The sequence below is a fragment of the Mixophyes fleayi genome, chromosome 5 (assembly GCF_038048845.1).
Source record: "Mixophyes fleayi isolate aMixFle1 chromosome 5, aMixFle1.hap1, whole genome shotgun sequence".
NCBI lineage: Eukaryota > Metazoa > Chordata > Amphibia > Anura > Limnodynastidae > Mixophyes > Mixophyes fleayi.
Window position 1 is genome coordinate 138,382,080 of NC_134406.1, and position 27,125 is coordinate 138,409,204.

The window sequence follows — 27,125 nt, forward strand, 5'->3', positions numbered from 1 at the left end:
ATGAAAATCTGTATGATGGAAAATCTTGTTTGAATAGAAATTCACGCATGTATGTTTGTTCACAACTTTAAAATTCATCCAGCAGACCATAACACATTCAGTTTGAATACAGATAATGTCACTCATGAAATGAAAGCACAGGATTTTACATGTGGCACTTCATTCATTCCTGTGCTGAAAAGATTGATTTGTTCAAAAAGTTTAACATTCTCTTCATATAACATTTTAAATGCTGTTGAGGTTTACAAGAGACAATAGTTTGCAAGACAATGCTTTTGGGCATTCTAGAATTGGGAAGAAGGATGTCCTCTTGGCCAACACTGAGCGGTGTTTGGTCAAGAAAAACTGAGTACCTGAGTTGAGCAGGAGACGATTAGATATAGTCTATATCACTTTGCATGGAGACATGACCATCGCCCTTTTATGCTGGGGTGTAGTTGAAATGTCAACAGTGAAAATGTTGACATTCACATTGCTGACACCATAATGTTGCCAAGGTTAAAATGTCGACCTTATGACTGTCGGCAAGTTGTAAACACGACAGTCACAATGACGACTTAAAGGGTTAGATTTAAACCTGCAATACTGCCTGCAATACAGTAAAAAAAAAATTGTGCCCCCAACAGCCTAGGCTGGTACTAGCAAAATCGGGTGTATAAAAAACGTGGGGTCCCCCGATTTTACTATTACCAGCACTAGGCTTTGCCAGCCGGTTCACACTATAGCAGGGAAACCCGCAGCTTGGGGTCCTCCTGCCATCATGACCAACCACTTTACAACCTGTCGACATTTTAACCATGTCGTGTCAAGATTCTAAATGTCAACATGTTCATTGTTAACATTTCGTACCCAACCCCTTATGCCAGGTGGGTGTGAAGGTGAACCTCCCCTCACCTAGCAAGGTTATGAACCCTGGAGATAGCTTTAATGTCATAGGCTGTAGTGATATTTTATTAACTCAGACCCTAAACTGCTTCTGGTGGTGACAAGTAGGACCAATAGTACTAAGCTAAAAGCTTTTTTATTATACTGAGATATACACCAATCAGCCACAACATTAAAACCCCCTGGCTACAGTCATGGACAAAAGTTTTGAGAATGACACAAATATATTATTTTCATAAAGTCTGCTGTCTCCGTTTTCAAGATGGCAATTTGCATATAATCCAGAATGTCATGAAGAGTGATCAGATGAATTGCAATTAATTTCAAAGTCCCTCTTTGCCATGACAACGAACTTTATCCCAAAAACATTTCCACTGCATTTCAGCCCTGCCACAAAAGGACCAGCTGCCATCAGGTCAGTGATTCTCTCGTTAACACAGGGGAGAGTGTTGATGAGAACAAGGCTGGAGATCACTCTGTCATGCTGATTGAGTTAGAATAACAGACTGGAAGCTTTGAAAGGAGGGTAGTGCTTGAAATCATTGTTCTTTGTCTGGTAACCATGGCTACCTGCAAGGAAACACATGCAGTTATCATTGCTTTGCACAAAAAGGGCTTCACAGGCAAGCATATTGCTGCTAGTAAGATTGCACCTAAATCGAGCATTTATCGGATCATCAAGAACTTCAAGGTGAGAGGTTCAGTAGTTGTGAAGAAGGCTTCAAGGCGCCCAAGAACGTCCAGCAAGCGCCGGGACCGCCTCCTAAAGTTGATTCTGCTGCGGGATTGCTCAGGAATGGCAGCAGGCAGGTGCGAGTGCATTTGCATGCACAGTGAGGTGAAGACTTTTGGAGGATGGCTTGGTGTCAAGAAGGCTAGCAAAGAAGCCACTTTCCTTCAGGAAAAACATCAGGGACAGACTGATATTCTGCAAAAGGTGCAGGAATTGGACTGCTGAGGACTGGGGTAAAGTAATTTTCTCTGATTAATCTGCTTTCAGATTGTTTAGGGCATCTGGAAAAATGCTTGTCCAGAGAAGGACAGGGCGAATTGCAGAGGTCTTCAAAAAGAAGGGTCAACACTGCAAATATTGATTCTTTGCATAAACATAATGTAAATGTCAATAAAAGCCTTTGACACTTATGAAATTCTTGCAATTTAACTTCAGTATACTATAGCAACATCTGACAAAAAGTTCTAAACACTGAAGCAGCAAACTTTGTGAAAAACAATACTTGCGTCATTTTTAAAACTTTTGGCCATGACTGTATTATTGTGTAGATCTGGCTCGTGCTGCCAAAACTGCTCTGACCCTTTTAAGGCATAGACTCAAAGACCTCTGAAGTTGTCCTATGGTATCTGGCACCAAGACGCTGGCAGCAGATACTTTAAGTCCTGTAAGTTGAGCGGTAGCACTGACTTGTTTTTCCCAGCACATCCCACAGATGCTCGATTGGATTGAGATCTGTGGCATTTGGAGGCCAAGTCAAACCTTGTACTCTGTCATGTTTCTCAAACCATTCCTGAACAATTTCTGCAGTGTGGCAGGGCGCATTATCCTGCTGAAAGAGGCCACTGCCATCAGGGAATGCTGTTGCCATGAAGGCGTGTACTTGGTCTGCTACAATGTTTAAGTAGGTGGTACATGTCAAAGTAACATCTACATGAATGCCAGGGCCCAAAATTTCCCAGCAGTACATTGCACAGAGAATCGCACTGCCTCCGCCGGCTTGCCATCTTCCCATAGTGCATCCTAGTGCCATCTCTTCCTCAGGTAAATGACGCACATGCACCCAGCAGTCCACATGAAGTAATAGAGAACTTGATTCATCAGACCATTCTTCCATTGCTTCATAGTCCAGTTCTGGCGCTCGCATGTCCATTGTATGCACATTGGGCAGTTGACAGGGGTCAGCTTGGGCACTCTGACCAGGCTGCAACTGCGCAGCCCCATACAAAGCAAGCTGCAATACATTGTGTTCTGACACCTTTTCTATAATTCTATCATAGCCAGTAAGAACTTTTTCAGCAATTTGTGCTACAGTAGCTTTTCTGTGGGATTTGACCAGACGGGCTAGTCTTTGCTCTCCATGCGCATCATTGAGTCTTGAGTGCATATGACCCTGTCACAGGTTGTCCTTACTTGGACCACTTTTAGTAGGTACTAACCACATACCGGAAACACACCACAAGACCTGCCATTTGGAGATGCTCGGACCCACTCGTCTAGCCATCACAATCTGCCCATTTTTCATGCTTCTAAAAACTCCAACTTCAAGAAGACTGTTCACTTGCTGCCTAATATATCCCACCCCTTGACAGGTGCCATTGAAACCATTTTATTTACTTCACTTGTCAGTGGTTTTAATGTTGTGGCTGATCAAGGTGTGTGTCTATAAAATGGCTTTCCTTCCATTGAGGGACACTGCAACATTGGTGTATATAGTAGGTGGAAATGGAGGAAGAGCACTTTAGAACTAATCCTGTTGAATTTATTTACCCCCTCACTATGCCCTATAATTCATGCCATTTTCAGTTTCATAGCAAAGCGGGCCTAAGTAGGCGTAACAGCAGAATACCTAGAACAAGTACAAAAGTAAACAGTACAGGCCGAACAAGGTGAGGGAGCGCAATGGCCTCCAATGAACAATTGATTTTACAGTGACCAAAAAAATCCTCTTCTCTTTCATGCAATTGGGGCACACTATGACTATGGGTACATTCCAGTGCTGCCCCTAAGAGAGGGATCACTCTGAAACAGATGCGTGTAACATCTTGCTCTTAAAAATCTTAGGATGCAAAACCCTGTAGCTGGGAGAATGAGGTTTTGTTCCAGAAGGCACAGGCTTGGACGCCCCTGTGTAAGCCAGACTTGGTCGAAGTTATTCAGCGGCAATAGATTGCTTAGATGCTGGCCAACTACGCTTTTGCAAATCATACAACATGAAAAGGCTATTGGTGTTGCGAGCCAAAGCCGTACGGCCAACATGACATTTGAGAGCTAAGACCACATCCAAAGATTTAGGGCTTGATTTACTAAGCTGTGGGTTTGAAAAAGTGGGGATGTTTCCTATAGCAACCAATCAGATTCTAGCTTTCATTTTGTAGAAGGTACTAAATAAATGAAAGCTAGAATCTGATTGGTTGCTATAGGCAACATCCCCACTTTTTCAAACCCGCAGCTTAGTAAATCTATCCCTCAAACTCCAAAGAAAATGCTCTATACAGGGCACTCACTGAATGATTAATATCCTAATACTCCTAATACACTAGTGTATATTTCCTTGTTGATCTTAATAAGCACCTATATGTATCTCATTATCTGGGTGATGTTCCCTACATATAATCACATAGTAATAACCAAGTGATTATATGTAGGGAATATCGCTCCGATAATGAGATACATACGAGGTATGTCTATTAAATAACGTGACTGTGATTCTACTTGGCAAACAAAGCAGTCGGTGGGCAGCATGGTGGCTAAGTGGTTAGCACTTTTGCCTCTCGGCATTGGGGTCATGAGTTCAATTCCCGACCATTGCCTTATCTGTGTGGCGTTTGTATGTTCTCCCCGTATTTGCGTGGGTTTCCTCTGGGTGCTCCGGTTTCCTCCCACACTCCAAAAAACATATTGGTAGTTTAATTGGCTGTTAACAAAATTGACCCTGTCTGTTAGGGAATTTAGACTGTAAGCCCCAATGGGGCAGGGACTGATGTGAGTGAGTTCTCTGTACAGCACTGCGGAATTAGTGGCGCTATATAAATGGTGGTAATAAATAATAAAAGCAGTCAGAACCGATTTATAACTGCATACAGTCGAGTCCATAAAGTGTTTGAAACTCGCACCACAAAAGGTAAACTCATCTTGTGCGAAAATGCCCCAGACCCAAAGGATCACTGTCTCAGCAGCCATGCCAACAAAGCTAGACTGACCCCCTGGCTCCATTTTGTGTCTACTATTCCTTATTGTTGCAGTGTCCCCAAATGGACTCTGAGAAATGGATTTTACAGTGATTAAAAAAAAATAAAAATATTCTAGTGTGTGTATTGTGGCTATGGACCTTCTCTAAATTAATCAATAGTACACTGCTATTTCATAAACTTCTTCTAATAGTATTGTGTTGCACAGAATGCTGTCATTTAATATGGATGCATTCACCTGTAGCTGTGATAGTGCACAATTATGCTTTGGCCGCATTTCCTATTTTCAACTAAATGTATAGTTAACTGAAGCATTGTATTATACATGTAAACACAGTAACCTATTATACATTTAACATATTTATCCCATCTTTCTTGTAATGTGTTGTTTTTCTGACAAACGAAGTGTACAAATTTCCAACATCAGTCCCCTCCCAAATACCTTGATTGCTTCACTATTTTCTAATGCTTCTGCTTGTTTTTAGACTGAATATATTTCGGAATCAGAGTTTAAGGAAAGACAAGGTTTGTTGAATACAGCAGTGATCATGCTGTACATATCTGGGATCCAGTATAGTGAACAAAGTTGAATGAAAACTTAAGACATTAGATAGTAACTTCTTATAAACATGTAAGCATTTTCTAAATGGTGGCAATCTTTAGCTGTACACCCTCCCTTACCATTGTTGTTATTAGTGGTGGGCTTGAAGTGGATGGGTGTTAATAGCTGGGTGTGCAGCATATAATGGGTTGTGAATGGGTTATCACAAATCATATGTTGCCTCTAATGGCAGTGAAGCCCCCTCCTCTTAAGTCCTGCTTCTGCTGGCTGTCATTAGCAACTTTGACAAGAAAGGGCGCTCAACTGTTTCACTGCCAACAACATAGAATCTTCATCTCATATTTGTGAGGCCAAAAATGTAGATTCTGTAACACCTGGCACCCACTCCCAGTGAAAGCAACACATTGCAAAACCATAAGAAATGATCTGGCAGTCGGGGGTGTTGAGGGGTGAATCATTTGACTATAAACTAATTTTATTTTTCAACTCTCCAAAGTTTTTTTAATAATTCGTCAATTTGGGACTGGTCCTCCTGCGCACATACCTGTGCCCCTTTCCGCCACCATTTCACCATTTTAAATTGGGGAAACTTGATTGCTTTGCTATTTCTGTATTACAAGAGGCCAGAAGGTTGGTTTTTTTTTTTTGTCTTTGTTCCTACCCCTCCCTCCCCCTCCTAAGGCTCTGGCTTCGAGAGATGAGGGTGGGAATGTTAGTACAATCTTTTACTCTGTGCTAGTGCAGATTTAAGTTACATTTTTGTTTGTGTATCCAGTCATTTTTGTCCTGTCTGGTTTTTCATATAGAAACATGGGTACACTCGAAGTATGAAGATGGAAAGTAAGTATGTTTAGCTGCTGTTTTGGGGTCTGGTTTTGTTTTAGCATTTCTTTTGTTTTTGTTTGCTGCTTCTGCTTTTGTGTTTTAAATGAGTGTAGGAGTAGTTGGCAAGCGATAAAATTACAATGCACATCATTGCTAATCACTTTTCAGCAAGAAGACATGGCCTGTACATATATTGACAAATCGGTATTCATGGTAATTCAATATACAATCAATCATTTTCCCTACTTCTTGATTGGTTTGCGCTTGTTACACTCAAGTGAAGGCTTTTGTCTTGTTTGTAAAGGACATCTCATAAATAAAGCAAAGTGGTAAAAAAAAAAAAAGAAAAAAGGCTTTCTCTTTCATCCTATCTGGGGGACACTGCTACCATGGGGTTGTATGAGGGGAGCTAGGAGTTGGCACTCAAACAGTTAATTTGTTTAACCTACAGATAGACTGCTCCCCTCTGCATCCCCAATGTAATTTGAGTGCACAAGGAGTTGGGCGTACTGTGTGCTGCTATTACAGACTTGGTGAAATTTCGTGGGTTTCCTCCGGTACTCTGGTTTCCTCCCAAACTCCAAATACATACTGATAGGTTTTTGGCTGCTAACAAATTGACCCTAGTCTGTCTGTGTGTGTGTTAGGGAATTTAGACTGTAAGCTCCAATGGGGCAGGGACTGATGTGAATAAGTTCTCTGTACAGCGCCGCGGAATCAGTGGTGCTATATAAATAAATGATGATGATGATTTGTTTGGACTTCCAGCTGGGATATCTGTTCCTCCCATTCCAATGCTGGCCTGAGAACTCAGACGAGTGAAATAAGGAGGACTACCTGGGATCCTGGTGGCTGCACATTGGCCATGTCCGGTTTGGTTTGCAGACATTGTGAGACTGGCAAAAGAGCAAGGGCATCGTCTACTGCCTCGCGACAAACTGCTACTACAAGGTCCGTTTCGTTTCTAGGGTCTTCATCAGCTGGCTTTAACTACGTGGCTATTGAAGCCAGTCTTTGGCAGGCAAAAAGTTTATCCACCAGTGTAGTGGACACTGTAGCAAGCTAGGAAGCAGGCCTGTCTGCGTTTATCACAGAGTGTGGCGTATCTACATCAGTTGGTGCGAGCATCGCTCTTGCCACACAAGGGCTTTCGACTTCCTAGGTTCCAAGATAATTTGTTCGCAGGTCTTACATTGACTCTCAGAGAGCCGAGTCTATCTGCCCTCTCTGTCTATTCTAGAAGAAAACTGCGGAGTTGCCGGAAGTGAGGACCATTCTTCAGGGGGTCTTGCATATCCATCCTCCTTACGTTCTGCCCACAGCTCCCTGGGATCAGAACTTGGTGCTAACTATGCTTCAGAGAGCACCCTTTGAACCATTGAGCACGATCAAGTTCAGGTTCCTCATGTGGAAGGTGGTTTTTCCCTTGGCCGTAACATCTGCATGTAGAGTGTCAGTACTTGGAGCCCTTTCTTGCCACTTGTCCATGATGCTGTTCTGCAGATGGTTCCTTCTTTTCAACCTAAGGTGCTTTCAGGTATCGCCTGAATCAGGAGATCGTAGTCCCAGCTTTCCGAAGATGAGGGATGGATCTTCGGGGTTCAATCCAAGGACTCCTTGGATGTTGTTCGTGCTCTTCGCATATATATGTCAAATGAACTTCGGACATTTGCAAGACAGATTCTCTCTTTGTGCTGTTGCAGGCTTATAAGAGGGGTCGGCTGGCTACTAAGCATATCATCACCAGGTGGATCACATTAGGCAGGTCTATGTCACTACAGATCAGCCTATGCCTAGCCATATTGCTGACCATTCTACACGCTCAGTGGGTGCTTCTTGGGCAGTACAAAATGGAGTTTCAGCGGATCAGCTTTGCGGAGTGGCCACCTGGTCTCTGTCCATACCTTTACTAAGTTTAACATTTGTGCGTATTCGGATGCCAGTTTTGGCGCAGTGTTTTGCGTGCTAGGCTGTCAGAGCACTCCCTTCCTTAAGGGGCTGCTTTAGAGCGTCTCTATGGTAGCAGTGTCCCCCAGATAGAATGAAAGAGAGAGGAGGCTTTTTATACTTACAATAAATCCTTTTCTCTGAGTCCATCTGGGGGACACTGCCTTCCCTGCCTTCTGCTCTTTTCTCGGTTATCTTGCCCTTTCTCTGGGCTTTATAAATACACTGAGGATGCAGATGATTGCAGAGGGGAGGAGTTGTTCTGTAGGGTAAACAAATAACTGTTTGAGTGCCAGCTCCTAGCGCCTCTCATACAACCCCATGGTAGCAGTGTCCCCCAGATGGACTCCAGAGAAAAGTATTTATTGTAGTGTATAAAAATCCTCCTTTTACTATTAAATTACTTATGGGACATTTTAAAACCTGTTAAATAAAAGTAAGCATTGGCTGCTTTTCCCTGTGTTACTAGCAAATATCTCCAGTGTACAAAATGCAAAGATTTTTCTGAATTGTAAGCCGTGTATTTACATTTTTAACTTTTTAAATATTTTATTGTTGGCTCCTTAAGGCCTAGAACAAGTGGCTGTTAATTTCAAGCATTTAATGTATGTCCTTACAGGCTTTTAAATGCGACTTTATGATCATACCCATAACAACCGCTAATGAATCTATACACAGAAACTATAAGTGTTTGTTTGCTTCAGTTTTAACAATTCCTGCAGCATTAATACTGTGTAAAATATGATGGGAACTTACAATCTTCACCTAATGAAAACGCCATAATTTTGGCCCTCTGAAATGGCTATAACAAATGAATGAAGAGAGACAGCATGCTCTATTAGATTTCTCCATTCTCTACACACATGTATGCAGTTCTGCAAATTAAAATGCCCACCGCAGTTTATGGTTACCTTTACCCATTTATTGGAGACCCATGTTTTTCAGCTTCCCCCACTCCTGCAAAAAATCCTTAACAGAGAAGTCTGTGACACTATTCAAAACAGGTGGTACACACCCCCTCCTCCCCCTTAAAAAAAAAATGCAAGTAAGCAAATGACATGAGTAAATTTGTGTATATAAAAATATGTTCTGTTTTACATACAATATGTCTGCATAATAGTCTATATTTTAAAATGGTTTCCAGAATCACTTTGCTGCTGAGCAAGTTACATGTGATATTGTCTCGACATACCGTGGAGCTCCACAATCCCAACCATGACAAGTTTAATGACTGTGATGATACTGTACTTTTTTTTGCATTCTAAATACTAATTTGCATTGATTATTAACTCAAATCCTAAAGTGTGAAAATAAGTAGTAAGAATTGCATCTTACATGCACAAAATAGTAAATTTATTGTGCACATTGTCAGTACTAAAGAAAAGGGAGAAGTTAAAGTAGATCTATCAGCTACACACTGTGGATGCATCCACCGAGCAATATTCACAAGACCCGACTATTCAGTAGTCACTGGTTGCAAATATATGTTAAGCCCTCTCACCAGATGACTCCACTGTTTGTAGGTGATTGGTTCACTTAAAGGCAACCCTTAGTTTCTTTCATTCTTTCATTCTTTGTATTTTATTCATAGTTTGCTCCTTTTTTTTTTCCTTTTAGGTCTGATAATCCAAAGTTAAATGTAAGTTTTTATTTTACTCATTAATTATAATTTTTACTTCTGTATTTGAATTTTTGGGGATTGGAGTCTTTAACGCTAATACACGTACACTTACTAGGTGTTGCATGATTGGGCTCTTTCAAAGTGCATTCCTTTTTAAGGTATGTTATTACTAAGCTCTGAGCACTTTTGGACGATGAGCCCACTTGACTGCAAATTGTGGGGTGAATCCTCACAGCCAGACATTTGAGAGAGACAAGTTTCCAGACCAATCTCTGGGTTAGTGCCCTCTGCGGTCTCCGGCAAACCAACAAAACACAAGTCTTCCCTCCAGGTCACACAGTTTTTGTTTACATAAATTCACTTGTGTGGTTTGGTTGGAGATATCCCTTTCCAAAAGGGACTGTGATGTCCTCTAAGGAGGATATTTTGTGATCTGCCTCTCCAACCGTCACCTGCATTTTTTGAGGACATGGCAGATTAAAGAGAGGACTTAGAGACTGTAAAATTGTCTGTAGAACCTGCTCCAGAAAAGGTGTATTGGCTGTGGTAGCGTTATCTGGATCTACAGTTGCGGACTCAGGTTTTTATTTTTCCAGTTTTGCTGCAGCCTTACTTTTTTTTTTTTTGTTTGGGGTGTGATATTAGCTGTAGAGAAGCATAGAGCAGCACGCTCTAGATGAGACCTAGCTGGCAAATTTCAGCTGCCACCCAAAAAATATCGCAGTCCCAGTAGACAAAATCCCACATTAGAAAAAAAAAAAAGCAGTGTGGCTTAAAGTGACTTAATATCGCCCAGCAAAGATCAGGAATCCTTTATGTTCTAAAAGAGGACGTGTGATTTATGCTGTGCTGCCAGTATACAGATATAACTGGCTTCTATTTTTGCTAAGTCTGAACAAGAGATATGTCTCCAAGAAGAAGCACAATGCATGTATGTCTCTGCTTGTTATGCCTGCGTTGCATGATACACCCAGTATAATGGTGTGTTACCAGCAATATTTGTTGCAGCACCAGCCTCTTTGAACAATATATGGAGGGTTTGTGTGCTACATGATCGTGGCCAATATATGCTCCTCTTCTCGGTTGGAGGAGAGGTTTACAGCTTCTGGTTATAGATGCCAGGCAATGGGACAGTGTGCTCCCCTACCTCCTGCTACCGGGCTAGAGATCCAGCATGGGGCATCAAGTATGTAGCAGCTAATTACTGGAGGTGTAGAGATCTCTGATTTGGAGAGATATGTAGATTAGGTTCTTCACACTACAAAAAATAGGCTATTGACCCTATACAGGGCGTTTTTTTCATTAGTAGGAGCTGTTCTACCTACCCCATTCTTGGTCCAGCCACGAGTAATAAGGTAGGCTAATTTTATTAATTCGTTTGTTGTATTATTTCCAATAAGACAGGATAAGATCTATCACAGTTACCAATGTGAGTGTCAAATCCAGGTGTACTGTGCTAATGGTGTTTCATAAACTCATCGGAAATTACATATATACCCTAAAACAAATTATCATTCTTCTCCTACTCGTAAACTCGCATACATATACCACCTCTAAACATGCATGATGTAGTCATTTTGGTAACAATGAATCTGTCGACAGTTGTACTGTCAACTCGAAAATGCAGACAGTCACTGTCAACAGATTCAGTGTCGACATTGTTAAAAATGTCGACATTGGGATAACTACATGTTGACGGTCCCAATGTCGACATTTTTTATCCACATCTATGTTGACGCGCTAAATCTGTCGACAATCTGACTGCTGGCATTTCCTTAGCGACATTATGACTGTCGACAGATCATACCCAATCCATACTTGACTCCGGTGATCCCAAACACACTGCACCTTCAGTATGTCCACTTTGTGCTTGGTTGCTACTTGTTGTTATACTCCTTGCGGTGCTGTTCCCCTCTTTCCTGCTCAGTTGTGATCCTTGTGCTGCTGTTGCTCTGGCCTCTTTGCTCTCTTTCTTTGTCAAACTGTATTGCTCAAAATAAGATCTTTGACCACATCTCCACCGTTAAGATAATCGATCACCCTTTAGTCAAACTCCCCTTCACTCTTAAGCTGTCTTTTTACTGCACTTTTTAAGACAAAAAAATTAAAACCAATATATCGATAAATGTACAGAAATGACAAACTAATAATATAATAATAGGCAAATCACTAAATACAAATGCATAAAAGGAATGTTTAGAAATCAAAAACACAGAAGAAAGTGACTAATAAAGCAAACACAAAGAAATACATATAAATAACTGAACAAAATGGAAATGGTGACATATAAAGGTCATATGCAAACATGGATAAATGGGAGAAATGGTGGTAAAGGGTATCGTCAATGTCCTTTTGTCTCTTGGCCCACCACTGCTCTCTTACACTGGCGTCTTCTACACCAATGATGGTTTTTTATTATGTTTTCCTGAGCATACAGGAAGCATATGGGATCGGTTTCTGTCAAACTGGAGCAAATACTCTGTGAATCCTGTCATTATCATTCAAAGTGTATAAACTGATGTGGCAGAAACTGCTCTTACGCTGCTTGCTATATGCGGGGTAAAATGCAAACAAATTACCTGTTTGACAGTACCATTAGTAGCGTCACCACAGCTGCAGGACCGCTGTACTCCCACTTAAAGATATTAATGGAAATATATGAAGCTACAAAAAACGGGGCCTGCAGTTTAAATTGATTTAGATGTAACATCCATTTTTGTGCACTGTACATATGTAGTTATGTTTTCCATAGGTGCATGGCTTTAACAGGTCAAGGCAACGGTCAGGTGGAGAAAATTTACTAGGTAGATTGCAGTGTTTCTCACTTATTGTGGGTTAACACCAGTGTGGCTCGTTGCACACTAAATGGTCTTAAGCTAGAATAATATATTTAAATCTGTTTCAAGCTTTGAAGAGAGAACATATATACAGGGGGATTTCATAAGTAGCGGGATCTGCAGAGCATTTTTTATTTCTGCAAAATGACTTCACTTTTGTACTTCCTCTGTCGGCTGCATGGTTCCTATGCTCAGTCACAGCATAAACATGTTGTCTGGTTGCACTGCTAATTTAGTCTGTTTCTTCAGTCTGCACTAAGCTGAAGGCTGTCACCCTGCATTTCAGACGTGTGTATGGGGAGCAATTGTCGATCTGCAACCTGTCAGATGTTGTGCATTGTACCTAGTAACTAAGGGGGGGAGATGCTCTGCACAGGGATTGAAAGGAAACATCCACATGCAATATATGACAAGATATAAATCTTTAACATGTAGCGTGTGGGGGTGCTGGTCCTGTTATATTAGGACAAAAAAATGATGAACAGGGGTTCATATTAGAAGGACAAATTAGCACTCCTTATGTTGATTAAAATATAACTTTTAATGTTTAATAATGACATCCTCCCGGAAGACAAGGTGAAATATATTAAAAATTACTTACAAATACACACATACACACGTGTGATAAAAACAAAGACACCAACTGATAGGGATCTATTATATAAAGGAATAGTCTGGTAGATACAGAGAATTATCTGTATAAATCCTTGGTAGCAGACCATTTACTGGTAAATAGTGGTTAGTAGGAAGACAGAATGATTTAAAGAGTGAGTGAGAACCGTGTTTCTTATGGTGTTTGTATTGTAAGCCTTCTAGTCACCACTGTAACAAATGTAGCAGGCGGATAACGGAGTGAGATACTTGATCTCCGTGGATTTAATGAGGGGAAACCCCTAGCTCAAAGTAGTCTTAGCTTGCATGGTGATATTTGTAAACTTTAAATACAAGGCTTGTTCTGGATTATTAGCAGTATGAAGCACTACACAATAGCGCATCTATACTGAGGCAGGTGTGCTTCCTGCAATGTGTGACATTGTCAGCTATAATAAATGCAGTTAGCTCATTGCCAGTAACAGCTCTGTGGTACTAAAAATTGTCCCTGATATTGGCTAATTTATGTACAGTCTCTGTGGTGGACAATATTCACAGCAGCTATATACTTTAGTGCATCTATGATAAGGCTGATGTAATTCCTGCGATGTGTGACCTTGTCAGCTATAATAAATGCAGTTAACTCATTGCCAGTAACAGCTCTGTGGTACTGAAAGAGGTCCCTGATAGGAGTGAGTTTACGTATAGTCTCCGTAGAGGACAATAATCTCAGCAGCTAAGCTCGTTTTATCTGGCTGATAGAATCCCCTATTGTTGTATGAAAACCATTTTTATCTGTGCCTGCTACTGAATGGAAGCTATCACTACATCCCTATCTGCAGTTGGTGTTGGCGCCAAATAACGCTGGCCCCAACGTACGTTTCACCCTCAGGCTTTGTCAAGGGGATTCCCCTTTGTACCTAGTAACAGGCGTTTGTTTTTTATGCCTGCATTTTACCTGTTCTCATAAAATAACATGAAATTAAAAAGAGATAAAGCTGACAAAATGCAACACTTGTAGTATTGATGAACGCTGTTATGTATAATTAAAATTGAAGATTACATCAGTTGTGAAAGATACAACATTTAGAGGCTTTTAGCTTCAAATTTTATATATGTATGCTGGAATTTACTGCTGACAACCTAATAACTATTAAAAGAATAATTGCATTACTCAAGGGGAGACCGGACCAAACTACTAGCTTTATCTCTTGGCTATTTTATCTATATCACAATTGTGTCGGCTAAACCAAATTTATTTTTTATTTTTTTTATTTTTGTAATGAGAATGTGACCTATTTTAAAATTAAAATAAAACCACAGCATAAACTCAGTTAAAAGAAGTGTTTATAATACAAATTTTCAATAGGTGATGAAAGCTCCACTTTAATTTGAATAAATACAGGTATGAAATGTGTGAAAAGAATGACTATAATGTTTGAATATAGGGATAAAGTAGTTTTTCCTCAAGGTTGAAAGTGATCAGACTTACTACTTGCTACTAAGGAAGCATGTTTCTTTAGCACATATGACACCATCAGGTAACCCTTGAACAGCAGAGTTTGCACTTGATCCCACCATATTTTATAATCTGTTCTTGTTGTTAACTTTGCCATCTTTTTTGTTTTAACAAGGCGAATGTGGTTGTTACATTTTAACAGGACAATTGGCAGGATTTGTTGGTCAATTTTAGAGATTTACAGATCAGGTTGAAATTTTTAAAAATGTAAAGGAGCTTAATTAGGAAAAGAACATAAAGAGCAATACAGAGGCTACACATTACAAGTGACTAGTATATAAATAAACTGACAGCAGTTGCTAGTGTAGGACTATGGAAAAAAAGACGGAAAGGTTGTTCAGTCAAGCAGCAGGGATAGTTAGGAGATTACAACACAATCCAACATTTTTTTCCGGGCTGCACCCACGTTGTGGAATTCCCTCCCTCGCACAGTAAGACTTTCCTCTAGTCTTCAAACCTTCAAGCGTTCACTGAAAACCCACCTCTTCAGAAAAGGTTATGATATTCCTCAGCCACCATCTTAATTTCCCTAGATTACCCTATTACCATCCTCTACACAGCTAACGCAAGACAACAACCCTCTGACCAACACTGCAACACACACCCCCCACTCAATACTTTTACCTTTGCGTTCTAGCTGGTCCATTGTGCAATATGATGTAGCCCATGCCCTTGTGTTTCTAACTCCCATTGTCCTATAGATTGTAAGCTTGCGAGCAGGGTTCTCTTACCTCTCTGTCTGTATGTATTACCCAGTATTGTTTTATCAATGTTTGTTCCCAATTGTAAAGCGCTACGGAATTTGCTGGTGCTATATAAATAAATGGTGATGATGGTACACGGGTAATCCTAAGAGGGCATGGCAAAACAGATTGTAACAAGGCTGGGGTCTTTCATACACTGGAAGCAGGTTTGTAGGTAGTGGCACAGGCTGCACCATACTAAGGGAAGTCTAAAAAGGTTAGATTGTTACTATTATGAATATAACTGAGACAGCGAACCTCCTTATAGATTTATCTATAATAATTTTACCCACCACCAAGCTCTCACCTAAGACGGCAACTTGATTCCATTACAAAGATTTATAGAAGGCTCAAGGTAATACCACATATTCACTATGTAGATCCTGGAATTATTTAAGAGTATTGTCTTTATTTGTTACAGATATCACAATCACCATGATACACAATACCCCAAAATTTCTTAACCATTCAAACACTATAAATAAGATGTAATGTAGGAAACAGCTAGTACCATATATACTCATGCTCAGAGAATGTGTTGGCTTTGCTCCCCACCCGCCCCCTTCTGATTACTTTTCCACAGGATTGGGGGGGGGGGGGGGGGGGATTCCTTAAGAAAAGTAAAGCAAAAAAAATGAGTAACTTTTCACCTGAGCAAAATCATGTTGCATTGGATGGAGAGGTAAATTTTAAAATGTGGAGATATATTTATAGTTGGGGTAGGTCATGTCCTAGATTAAATTTAAATTTTAGTGTGCAAATAAAGCTGTCAAATATTTCTGCATTGAATGAAAAGTTTTCTCCTTGGATAAAATACTTAGATGAAGACTCTGTTACTAATAGTTCACCTAATTTTCCTGAACTCATTAGATGTTGGTTTTTTTCTTCTCCATAATAAGGTCCTCCACTTGTCTTTTAGTGTCTAGTCCAGTGGTTCCCAAACTGTGCGCCTAGGCTCCCTGGGGTGCCTTGGAGATCTCACAGGGGTGCCTCCGTCAGGGCCAGTGGTAAACAAGGCGGGGGACTACTTGGTAATTATTTGGCTTAAGGGTCCCTTGAAAATTTTTTGGAGACCCTAAGGGTGCCTTTAACTAAAAAAGTTTGGAATCCACTGGTCTAGTCCATGGCAAGATATATCGAAAAGCATTACAGAGCCGCCTTTATCCACATTGTGGAAAATTTATTTTTGAACTGTTAATTCATTATTTTATTTTTGTCAGGTCGGTGACATATAATTCCAACAGTTTTCTTAATTGCTTTTATGCCATTTTATTCAGAGTGTATCTGTGAAATAAACCAGAATATTTTGTTTTTAAAGTAGTAAGATTGACATAAGTATGAAAAATCAAATTGAAGTGTCCCACATACAAGAAGCTAACTGTTTTAAGTCTTCTAATACAGTGCAGTCTTTTCGGATTACTGCAATTTGTGGAGAATACTGTGATTTTCCCTCTGAATCTACTCAAGATGAATTGAGAATTTATAAAATACTTCCTCATCATGAAAGCACATATAAATGTATTGCCATAAGAGTGGCAAATCAAAATTATTAGTTGATGGACCATTTCAAAATACCTAAACTCAGTGACAACTTTATTAGGTTCTCCTCTACAGTACTGGGTTGGACGCCCCCCTTTTGCCCCCAGAATAGCCTGAATTCTTTGTGGCCTGGATTCAACAAGCTAGTTCATGTTGACATGATGGCATCACACAGTTGCTGTAGATTTGTCAGCTGCACATTCATGCTGTGAATTTCCTGATCCTCAGTGTTCCAACGGTGCTCTATTGGATTGATATCTAGTAGCTGTGGAGGTCATTGGAGTACACTGAACTCATGATTATGTTGATGGAACCAGCTTGGGACTACGTGTGCTTTGTGACATGGCGTGTTATACTGCTGAAAGTAGCTATTTGAAGATGTATAGACTGGCCATAAGTTGATGCACAGATTTGGCAACACTACTCTAGTAGGCTGTGGCTTTTAAATGATGCTCAATTGGTATTAAGGGGCCTAATGTGTTCTAAGAAGACATTCCCCACAACACCAGAGCCTGTATTGTTAATACAAGGCAGAATGGATTCTTGTTGATTAGGCCACATTCTGTACTTACCGTTTGCATGTAACAGCAGAAATCCATTTTTGTCAGACCAGGTGACATTTTTCCAATCTTCAACTGTCTAGATTTGGTGAACCTGTGGCCACTGTAGCTTCAGTTTTCTGTTCTTGGCTAACAGCAGTAGAACCTGATGTGGCCTTCAAGGTTCAATGTGATGTGTGTTAGAGATGTTTTTCATACCACTGTTGTCTATTTGAGTGCCTTCCTGTCCCCTTGAACCAGCCTCCTTTTGATCTCTCACTAACAAAGTGTATTTTAGAGATTGTTGTGCATTAAAATCCCAGGAGATCAACAGTTTGAGATACTCAAATCATCCTGTCTGGAACCAACAATCATTCTATGGTCAAAGTCACTTGGATCACATTTCTTCCCTATTCTGGTATTTTGAATAACAACTGAACCACTTGACCATGTCTGCATGCTTTTATGCATTTAGTTGCTGCCACATATTTAGCTGAATATATAATAAAGTGTCCACTGAGTGTATAGCTGTGCATTCAACAGTTAGATTGGATCATGAAAACAGCCCCCCCCCCCCATTCTGTTGTATTGAATTACTGGTAAACATCATGTAATTCTTAAAAGGCTACATCCACATCACATGTCTTTTATTCTCAAGAGGAAATATTTAACAGCCTTGTTATTAGTTCCTTTTAAAATATAATTATTGTGTCAATATATTGAATAGTTATCCAATTATATACCGCATTTGTTTTATTATCTTGTTAATTTCTTCCAAAGAATGTGCAGTGTTATTTTAATGGGGCTTTTTTGTATTTCCTGTAGTGTAGCAGTTGTGGTTCCAATCTATATTCTTATGTAACTCTCAGAGATTAATTTGCCAGTGATATGGTGCACAGACATCACCATGATGTCCGGCCATGCGCATTGCTGGCAATTATGTTAGGACTCTCCGCTCATTTTTTCTTGTACCCCATAGGAGGTGCGCAGAAAAATGAGCAGAGATTCCTGCCATAACGGTGCGAGGAGTGTCTGTGGACTTTCCAGACACGCCTTGAAGCTACCCCTCTACATCATCATTAATGATGCACAGTCTAGATTTAAACATGTCCGTACCTGGCGCTAACTCAACATATATTGTAATCTGCGTCTGAACCAGCCAACAGTTTCTGTTTATTATTATTATTATTATTATTATTATTATTTTATGTCTGACCCTGCCTGTAACATCACACACACTAACCGGTAACCACCTGGTATTTTGGGGACCTTGGTGTTCACCAGTCCTCCTTCCTTTCTCCTGGTGTGATTGGTGGGGCAGGGAGGGCTTGAAGGTCTAACCTCTGCCTTGGAAACCTGTGTTGTGTTGCTTACCTACCATCCAGGGTATAATTGGGGGATGGGAATTAAATAAGCCTAGTACTTGTGGGTTTTAACCCAGGAACCCCTGGTTATATTTGGGGAAGACTTTAGTCAAGATTTTTTTATTATTATTTCCTTAAAGCATGCTTCTGCAGATTACTACTGATGTATAGATGCAGCATGATTGGCTATAATTAGCATGCTAAGGTGTTAGTTCAGTTGATTCAAATGTGCCAGAGCATCTCGACATTAGCTTTTGCAAACAGCACACACTGCAGTGGATGCCCAATCGTGCCATTTGTCAAAAACGGTATTCTTCACCGGTAAGTTGAGAATATGGGCACTGTCGCTATGCATAGAATGCAGGATTGGCGAGTACTAAGGGTGGTTTATTTGTTTTTATTGTATTTTTTTGTTTTAAACTATATTTTCACAAGGGTTTGGGGGGTGGGGAGGGGGGGGGGTCAATGAGAAAATTTGACATTGTTTTAAGTGTTGCCTCTTGAGTTACCATTAAAATAATTCTGTCCTCATAGCCATAGCAGTATGTGAAACAGCTCCTACAGCTACAGTTACAGCTCCTTCCTTCAGTTTAAGGGTTTTTAATGAGGTGGCCAGCTTGTCTGAATCTGGCAAAGTTTGCAGTTTTCAGTAAAGCCAGTAAAGCCACAGTGCCTGTGAGTTTCGTATTTTAATCATGCAACACTAATATCAATAGTTCCTTTTGGTACTATCAATAGCTGCTTCTAAATGTCTTTGTATTGAATTATACTACTATTTCATGCATTGTTAATAAATTGTTAAAACTTTATTTTTTTTTAATTGTCAGTTTAAAAAAATAACATGCAATTCACTTTATAAAAAGATGATTCATGACATACATGAATACTGAGCAAGTTTCCTTTATCACTAAAATAATTTTATTTTCTCTACAGTATCCAGTCTACAGACGAAAAATGGCTATAATATATTCGGTATGTTGCGAATATTTTGCTACATTTACCAATACTTTTTTTATTTTTTATTTCTACAGCTGTATCTTATAATATGAACTTATTGTGAATATTTTCTTTCAACTTTTCCAGAGAGATTTCAAGATCTCGTCTCGGGCTGAGGCAGCTGAAGTACTGAACCTGACGCAGCAGCTGAGTGACCGTTTGGAGCAGTATTATTTGAAATGCAAAGGACTGGCTGTAAGTGTCAAGATATTAGGTTTCTTGCTGTTAGAGTTCCATGATGTCAGTACAATTGCATGTCCTGTCAGAGCAAGGTATAACTCTGATATTAACATTTTTCATTTGAGAACCATGAGCAGTTATACACAGTCTTAAAAAAAGAAAAGAAAACACACTAGTAAATTGCAATCTAGTAAGTTGCACATTTAATGCTAGTAAAAGTATGGAAAAGGTTGTGGGACCATTCCTATAACTGTTTCCTATTGGTTCAAAATGACCCAATCCTCACTTATGCTTGCACGTGCGGTCGGGAGCAGCATCTTTTGAAGTGGTAGTTTGTAGCGAACCCTGATTGCTATGTTTAGGGCAGTATTGGTAGCATTAGTATTAACATCTTTACCAATTCACACATATGCATCAATAATTTACATAGCTGTAGGGATCAGCAATTTCCTGTAATACATGTGAACTTGATTTTGGTGTGTAACTTTAAATCAAAGAGCAGTAACAATTTAGTATTATTTTTCCCCTTAGACTGTATTTGGTTCACCAAGAAATTCCACCAAACAGCGGTTTAGTATTACCATAATCGTTAAAGTGTATCCCTTAAAAGAGGGACTCATATGCGTTCCAATCTTTCACATGACTTGTGTTTTTAACACAAGTGCAACATATGCAAGCACACTGTGCTCATACATATGTTTGCATTGCAAGTTTTTTTTGGATGTAGCTTCCATTTCAGTGCATTCACAGTAAGTCACTTGGAAAAAGTCCATTGATCTTCATGGGAGCTCTTTGTGTACACACCCACTTGTGATTAATGCAAGCAGTTTAGCCACAGTTGCACTGTATTTTTCCAATTGATTTTTATTTCTTAACACATTCATTTCTATAGCTATTTACTTTAATGGGGTTGTATGCTACTGTATAAAACTCCATTGGAAATGAATGAGAGATGGACATCAATGGAGCTGCACAGCAATGGTAAATGTCATCACACACACACACACACACACACACATACGCGCACCAATAGTGGTACAGTTAATCTCTCATTTGTGATCAAAGCAGGGACTGGTTGTGCCTCACCTTACCACCATCCAACTTACAACCAGTATGGGAAAACCGCTTATGATTGGCAACTAAGGGCACTTACCATCGGTTGAATTCACTCTCATTCTGTGGTTGGGCTCCAAGAGGAGGAATTCGTGTTGGTTTCTGTTTTGGGATATTTTTTTCATTTATCATGCATTAAAATATAAACTGGTTTGGCTTTGCATTGCAAATAAAGAACATTTTTTCTTTTGGCTTAAAACTTGTAAGAATGCAATTTGGTTTAAAATTGCAATAATTACCATTGGATTATAGGGGTGAATTGATGAATCTGAATCTGACAGTGTTATGTTAAACTTTTTTTTTGCCTTTTTTTACGCTCTGTTGGTATAATGGAAAGGGCTCTTAGAGTTCAATTTCCATAATACTGGGACCACTGGGGAGGCAAAGGTGCACAGCCTTCTGATACTGGGAAGAACCCCAGCATTTTCAGCACAGGGCCTGGTATTACAGACACACAACCCCAGTTAGTAACCAGCCCTAAGGTGAATAGATAAACACATTTGAGTCTGTGACAGGTCACATGTGCCCACCATTTGAAGACTTTCTGAAGATGCAACTGCATAACAGCAACAAGGAATTAGGGCCTAAAATTTTGTGAGCAGTGGGTGTACTAGCTTTACACACAAAAATACTGCCAAGGGCTCTTCACAGGCTGCTTCAGAGAAGCAAGGGAGTATCAAAATCACAAGGCTGTTGCAGCATTGGCTGGGATAACAGTTACTCTCTAGCCTTATGGAGTTAGTTTTGAAGAAAACTCTGGGCGTGGAACCAGGAAATGAACTTGTTGACCCCGAATTTATGGGCTGTGTGGATTGAGAAATGAAGCAACCAACCTTTTGACCTACTTTTTTTTCTCACTTATGATTCAAACACCTCAAATGGATCATGATAGTATATGGGCTTACTGCCACACCACTAGCACTGTTTCCATAGTAGTGCCGTTCATGCAAATATCCATGCAATGCAAGTAATTTTTAGTGTGTGTGTGATAGGATTTATGGCTCTTAAGTGAGAAATTGGGTGTTTTCTTACCTAAGAGAATGTGAAGGTGGGCAGATTGCTGAAAATAGAGCAGCAAGTATAAATTCAGCATAGTTCATGACATGAATGCAGTTGTGTAAATATTTGTTACAACTTAGTATCCTTATCCCAAATTGTGCAAGTCTGTTAGAGAAAGTGTAATCATGAGAACAGGTAGAACTGAAAATATGTGATGTTGGACTTGCTGTCCTGACTAGACACGTGTCTATAAAATGTATACAGACTTGAAGAAAAGCTTGTGCCTTGCTTTTTGGAAAAAGTGAAGCGAAAGAAATAGCTTGCGTGTGATGTATTGTGTTAGCAATAATAAGATAGATTTTTATCGTTAACAGAAATACGGATAACTTTATGTAGCTCAGAATTAAAAATGTGCTTGCCCTGTTTGCATGCTTGTCCTATATATTTTTATTGTAAATTTTAGTTTGTTTAAAAAAAAAAAAAAAAAAAATCTCGCTTACAGACTCAGTTCATTTCATGTTGACAGGCTATGAGATCCAGTGTGACTAACACTATCATCGCAAAATATGAAGCACCAAATGTAGGTATTTAAACATATTATTCAGAAATATTAGATTTAATGCTGCATGTTAATTATGGCAATTTTTATTTCTAGATGTTGCCTCCGAATGTTCAGGAAAACATATATTTTGTAAACACACCAAAGTTGGGTATGTGAAACCTCAATTTATCTTGTAATGTGATTCACCTTATTCTGGAAAAACTGTAGAATGGTAGTCTTTGCCATTTTGCCTCTACATGACACTAACGGGTTAATTTCCTATGTCCAGGTGTAGGTCAGGTCCCCTTCCCCACATCAAGTTGTGTTTTTTTTTTATTTTTTATTTTTTTGCTTTGTTTTTAATTTTTAACCATACTATGCATCAGGGTTCTTTCCAACTGGGATCTCTGCTTTTTGACATGGATTGTAGTTTGCTTACAGTAAATTGCATGACTAGATGTTGAGCGATGTAACTATGCATTCTATTTCTTGGACCTGTGGGCACTGCAGAACTGTGTGACACAGGATAATAGGTATAGTAAGTTGCATATATGCAGCAACTCACTACTGCAGATGCAATACTATGGGATACTAGGTTCATTGCCCAGTACGTTGGGTGTTTGCAGTAAAAGTACTAGATTTTGAATATGTAAAACACACTGCAAATACAAAAATGTGTATACCAATATATTTCAACCATGTAGGATATACACTGTGGTATAGAGCGTGGTGAGAAAAGCTTGGGCACTTTTAAATTTGCCTCTAAAAACTCAAACTATCCTCCTCTATACCCTGAAAGTCTGGCGGAAATGTAAGGGATTTCTTAAGTGCCCACCAGAGCTAAGCGATATTTTTTTTCCTATGTTTGATTTTGTTATACTTGGATTGGCATCCCTCTGCTGCCTGCTAAAGGCATCCCTCGTTGCAGCTGACTGCCCACTTCCTGTCTGGGATCGCCTCCGGGGTGACCACAGGCATGCTCGCTAGAAATAGACACAATTCCAGGAGGGCTGTTATGACATCCATTAATTTTTGCTCTGAACTTTGTGTCTCTTTTTTACAGGCACAGTGAGCCTCTCTTTGTGCACTGCAGTGTTGCTCTGTACTTTGTCTGTTTTGCAGCACACAGTCATCTTGAAATTGGGCTTTGTAGCTTTGCTCTGAGCTTTGTATCCCTTTTTTATAGTTTGTCAGCTTGTTTATGCTCTGTACTTTGACCAACCTGAAAGTGGACTGTAAAATAGATGCAGAGTTCACGTAGATTGTCTCTCATCTCATCTTTTCTATTATGTAGGATCAAGGGAGTTTGTGAGGAGAGACCAAACCTGGAAGGAGGACATAATTTTTATAATGATCTTGAAGACGTCACTCTAGTTTGCCTAGTCACGGCTGTTCAGCATATGTTTTAACCTGCAGGTGGGTTCCACCTGTATGGGTGAAACCAGCCTGGGCGTGGTCTGGCCTGATGCATTAGAGAGTTGATGTAGATCAGTTTTTTCCACAGGGTGAGAGTGGGTATCTTTTATGGAGCGCATGACTGTATGTGTGTCTCAGACTCTGCTGCTATATCACCAGGCAACCAACTTGGGCAGAGACCTGGTGAGGTTGGTGCATAGCCTTGTTCAGTTGTCAATCTCCTGTAGAGATTTATTGCCTCTAGCTCTGCTACTAAGTCATGGTAGCATCAAGATCCTTCTGCTATAGTCTTGGGAAATTTAAGACTTTAAGAAATTCTCACGAGGCATGAGAGGTGGCCGAAGACTCTTATTCTGGGGTTTCTTTGTTCCTTGACAAGGACTTCAACAGGAAACGTTGGGTGCCGTCCAGCAGACAGAGAATATTTAGGACACCAGGAAATCTTAGGTTTCCCTCTGAGCCCTTTAGGAGACAATAGAAACAGATTATTTCTATTTCACTTCCCCTCAATTGGAAAACCTTTTTAGGTAAGGTGTGGTTTAGTCTGACAGATCAGGCCTCTCACAGGTTGAATTCCCCTTTTCTATTCTCGCCCTTGGGAAGATACAGGCAGATGGGAAGCTCCGTCTTGAGTAGATGCTCCCATAACTCATCTCTCTAAGACCACTTCTATTTCTATTGCTACCTTTAGGTTTAGCATGGTAGAAATATAGATGCCACCATTAAGTCTGTTTGCATGGCGCTCTTAGCTTTGGTTTGGATCATGCCGTTCTGGTGAGTAAGGTCAATTAAATGCAATCAGACTCTGTCACAGCGGTAGTATACTTCAGTCATAAACATGAAAGGACCTTGTGGGACTTTGCGATGAAAGAAGCATTCCAGCCATAGTGGCAGTGTTCATACTGAGGATGGACTACTGGGATGCATATTTTCTCAGATCCTTCTACCTGGGTTGAAGCACTTTGTGAAGCACAACTGCTTTAAGACAGGGGCTTCACAGGAGTTGCTGCTACTACTAGACCCCATTATGTCTGTTTTTCTGTTTCTTCGAGTAGCATGCTTCAGTTGGTACCCTTGAAGGTCTTAAGGTGATGGACAGTCCAGTGCCATGAGTAACACCTGACCACCCTGTGGGACACTAAGTTCCTCACTTTAGAAAGGGAGTTCCTGTGTATAGGTTAGAAGCTGAACAAGCTGGAACTTTTTTTTTTTGTTTATTTTTTAGTCTGGTGAATAAAACTAGCTGCAGCTAGTTAAACTAAAACTATTGACTGGTGTGATATCCTTGGCTGATCTGTCTAAATTGCAGCCATATGCCCCAGAAGACAGTATCCCCAATTCGATTTTATGACAATATCTAAATTACATTGGGCATTTTTTTAAGCTCTTAAGGTCTCCGGGATTGAGTACACTGCTGACCAATTGTCCAGATCCGTTTCATGCGCTGGTCACAATTTCTAGGTTTCTTCCATTGGATCACACTCAAAAAGGGAGAGAAAGCGTAAAAAGCATAGTGAAGTCTGCCATGGATTCATTACACTGTAGATTTCAAGTTTACTCTTACGTGCATAAGTTGATTAAAATCCTAACCGGAAAAACTAACAGATTTTCCAGTCTGGTCTCTCTGTCCCCGATTGATCCTACTATACCAGTGGTTCCCAAACTTTTGCAGTTTGCGGCACCCTTAGAGTTTCCATAATATTTTCAAGGCACCCTTCCAAAATAATTACTGAGCAGTCCTGTTTTAGAAGTAGTTGGGTCAACAAAAATTAATAAAAGTATTTAGGTCAGGATAGAAATACTTATTTAGTTGTATGCAAAAATGCCCCCTCTGCATCCAGTCATGCTGCCCCCCCCTCTGCATCCAGACACGCTGCCCCCCCTCTGCATCCAGACACGCTGCCCCCCCTCTGCATCCAGACACGCTACCCCCCCTCTGCATCCAGACACGCTGCCCCCCTTCTGCAGGCCTTTGTCAAGCTGCCCCCCCCCCCCACCTGCAGGCCTCTGTCACGCTGCCCCTCCTCCTCTGCAGGCCTCTGTCACGCTCCCTCTCACTCTGCCGGGGCCAGCCAGAGAAAAAACAAAGAAACCGTAAACTTGCCAATCCACGGGGCGTCGGGACCCAGCATTCTCCTCTCTCACGCAGCTTGTCACTGAATGTCGATATTCAGTGACAAGCTGCGTGAGAGAGGAGGATGCTGAGTCCCGGCGCCGTGCGTATTGGTAAGTTTATGTTTTGTTTGTTTTTTCTCTGGCTTGCCCGCAGCACCCCTGTGACAGCGCCACGGCGCACACTTTGGGATCCGCTGTACTATACTCAGATGGAGATCACAGGTGGATTCTTTTCACAATATACTAGGAAAATTGTTTCTTTTTAAATATGAAATGTTCAATTCCTATTTTCCAACTGGTTTTATGTTTTACACCAACATATTCTGTACACTCAGATACAAATTAAAACCATTGTTACAAAAATGAGTATACGAGTGTACAATATAATAATGTGACATTTGCTTTTTCAGTCTCCAGTTCACTGAATCTGTGTTTAGCAGAGTAATAAAATAACCCCTTGCACCTCATTATGTGGCTTCTCTACTACATTCTACTGTGCATTTCTGCCTAGACCTGCAGTAGTCCTGTAGATACGGAAAATCATGAAGGAACATTTCGAGTTCATGAGAAGATAACTGGTGTCAGTAAATGACAATAATATACTCTGAGCAAGATGAACCCTGTCTTGTCAGAGCTCAAGATCGTGAAGATGATAGATAAGCTTTGACCTGAATCAAAATGTTTTGCTAGACCAAAATGAAAGTCTTTTTCTTATAGCCTTTGCTGTTAATGAAGTCATGAGTTGGGTTTCTGCTTCTATACCTCACCATTTATTTAAGCAGGCAACTGAGTCATGTGATTCAAGTAAAAAGATTAATTTGAGCCACGAGTAATCTCAAATGGTGGTGTGAAAAGAAACTACTTGAGTCAGT

The 27,125-nt window shown here is 40.2% G+C and overlaps 1 protein-coding gene across 2 annotated transcripts in view; it reads left to right on the plus strand.

Annotated features, from left to right (window-relative positions):
* The window catches only part of LOC142158670 (uncharacterized), a 68,505-nt gene that overhangs the window by 36,747 nt on the left and 4,633 nt on the right, over positions 1 to 27,125 (plus strand). The window contains exons 7-13 of one of the 2 annotated variants that reach the window (XM_075212871.1): positions 5,292 to 5,331; positions 6,175 to 6,208; positions 9,758 to 9,779; positions 19,827 to 19,865; positions 19,977 to 20,084; positions 22,708 to 22,761; positions 22,837 to 22,891. In XM_075212871.1, coding sequence (XP_075068972.1) covers positions 5,292 to 5,331; positions 6,175 to 6,208; positions 9,758 to 9,779; positions 19,827 to 19,865; positions 19,977 to 20,084; positions 22,708 to 22,761; positions 22,837 to 22,891 — 352 coding nt within the window. The remainder of the gene's footprint in view (positions 1 to 5,291; positions 5,332 to 6,174; positions 6,209 to 9,757; positions 9,780 to 19,826; positions 19,866 to 19,976; positions 20,085 to 22,707; positions 22,762 to 22,836; positions 22,892 to 27,125) is intronic. The other variant, XM_075212872.1, reaches the window with a different exon arrangement.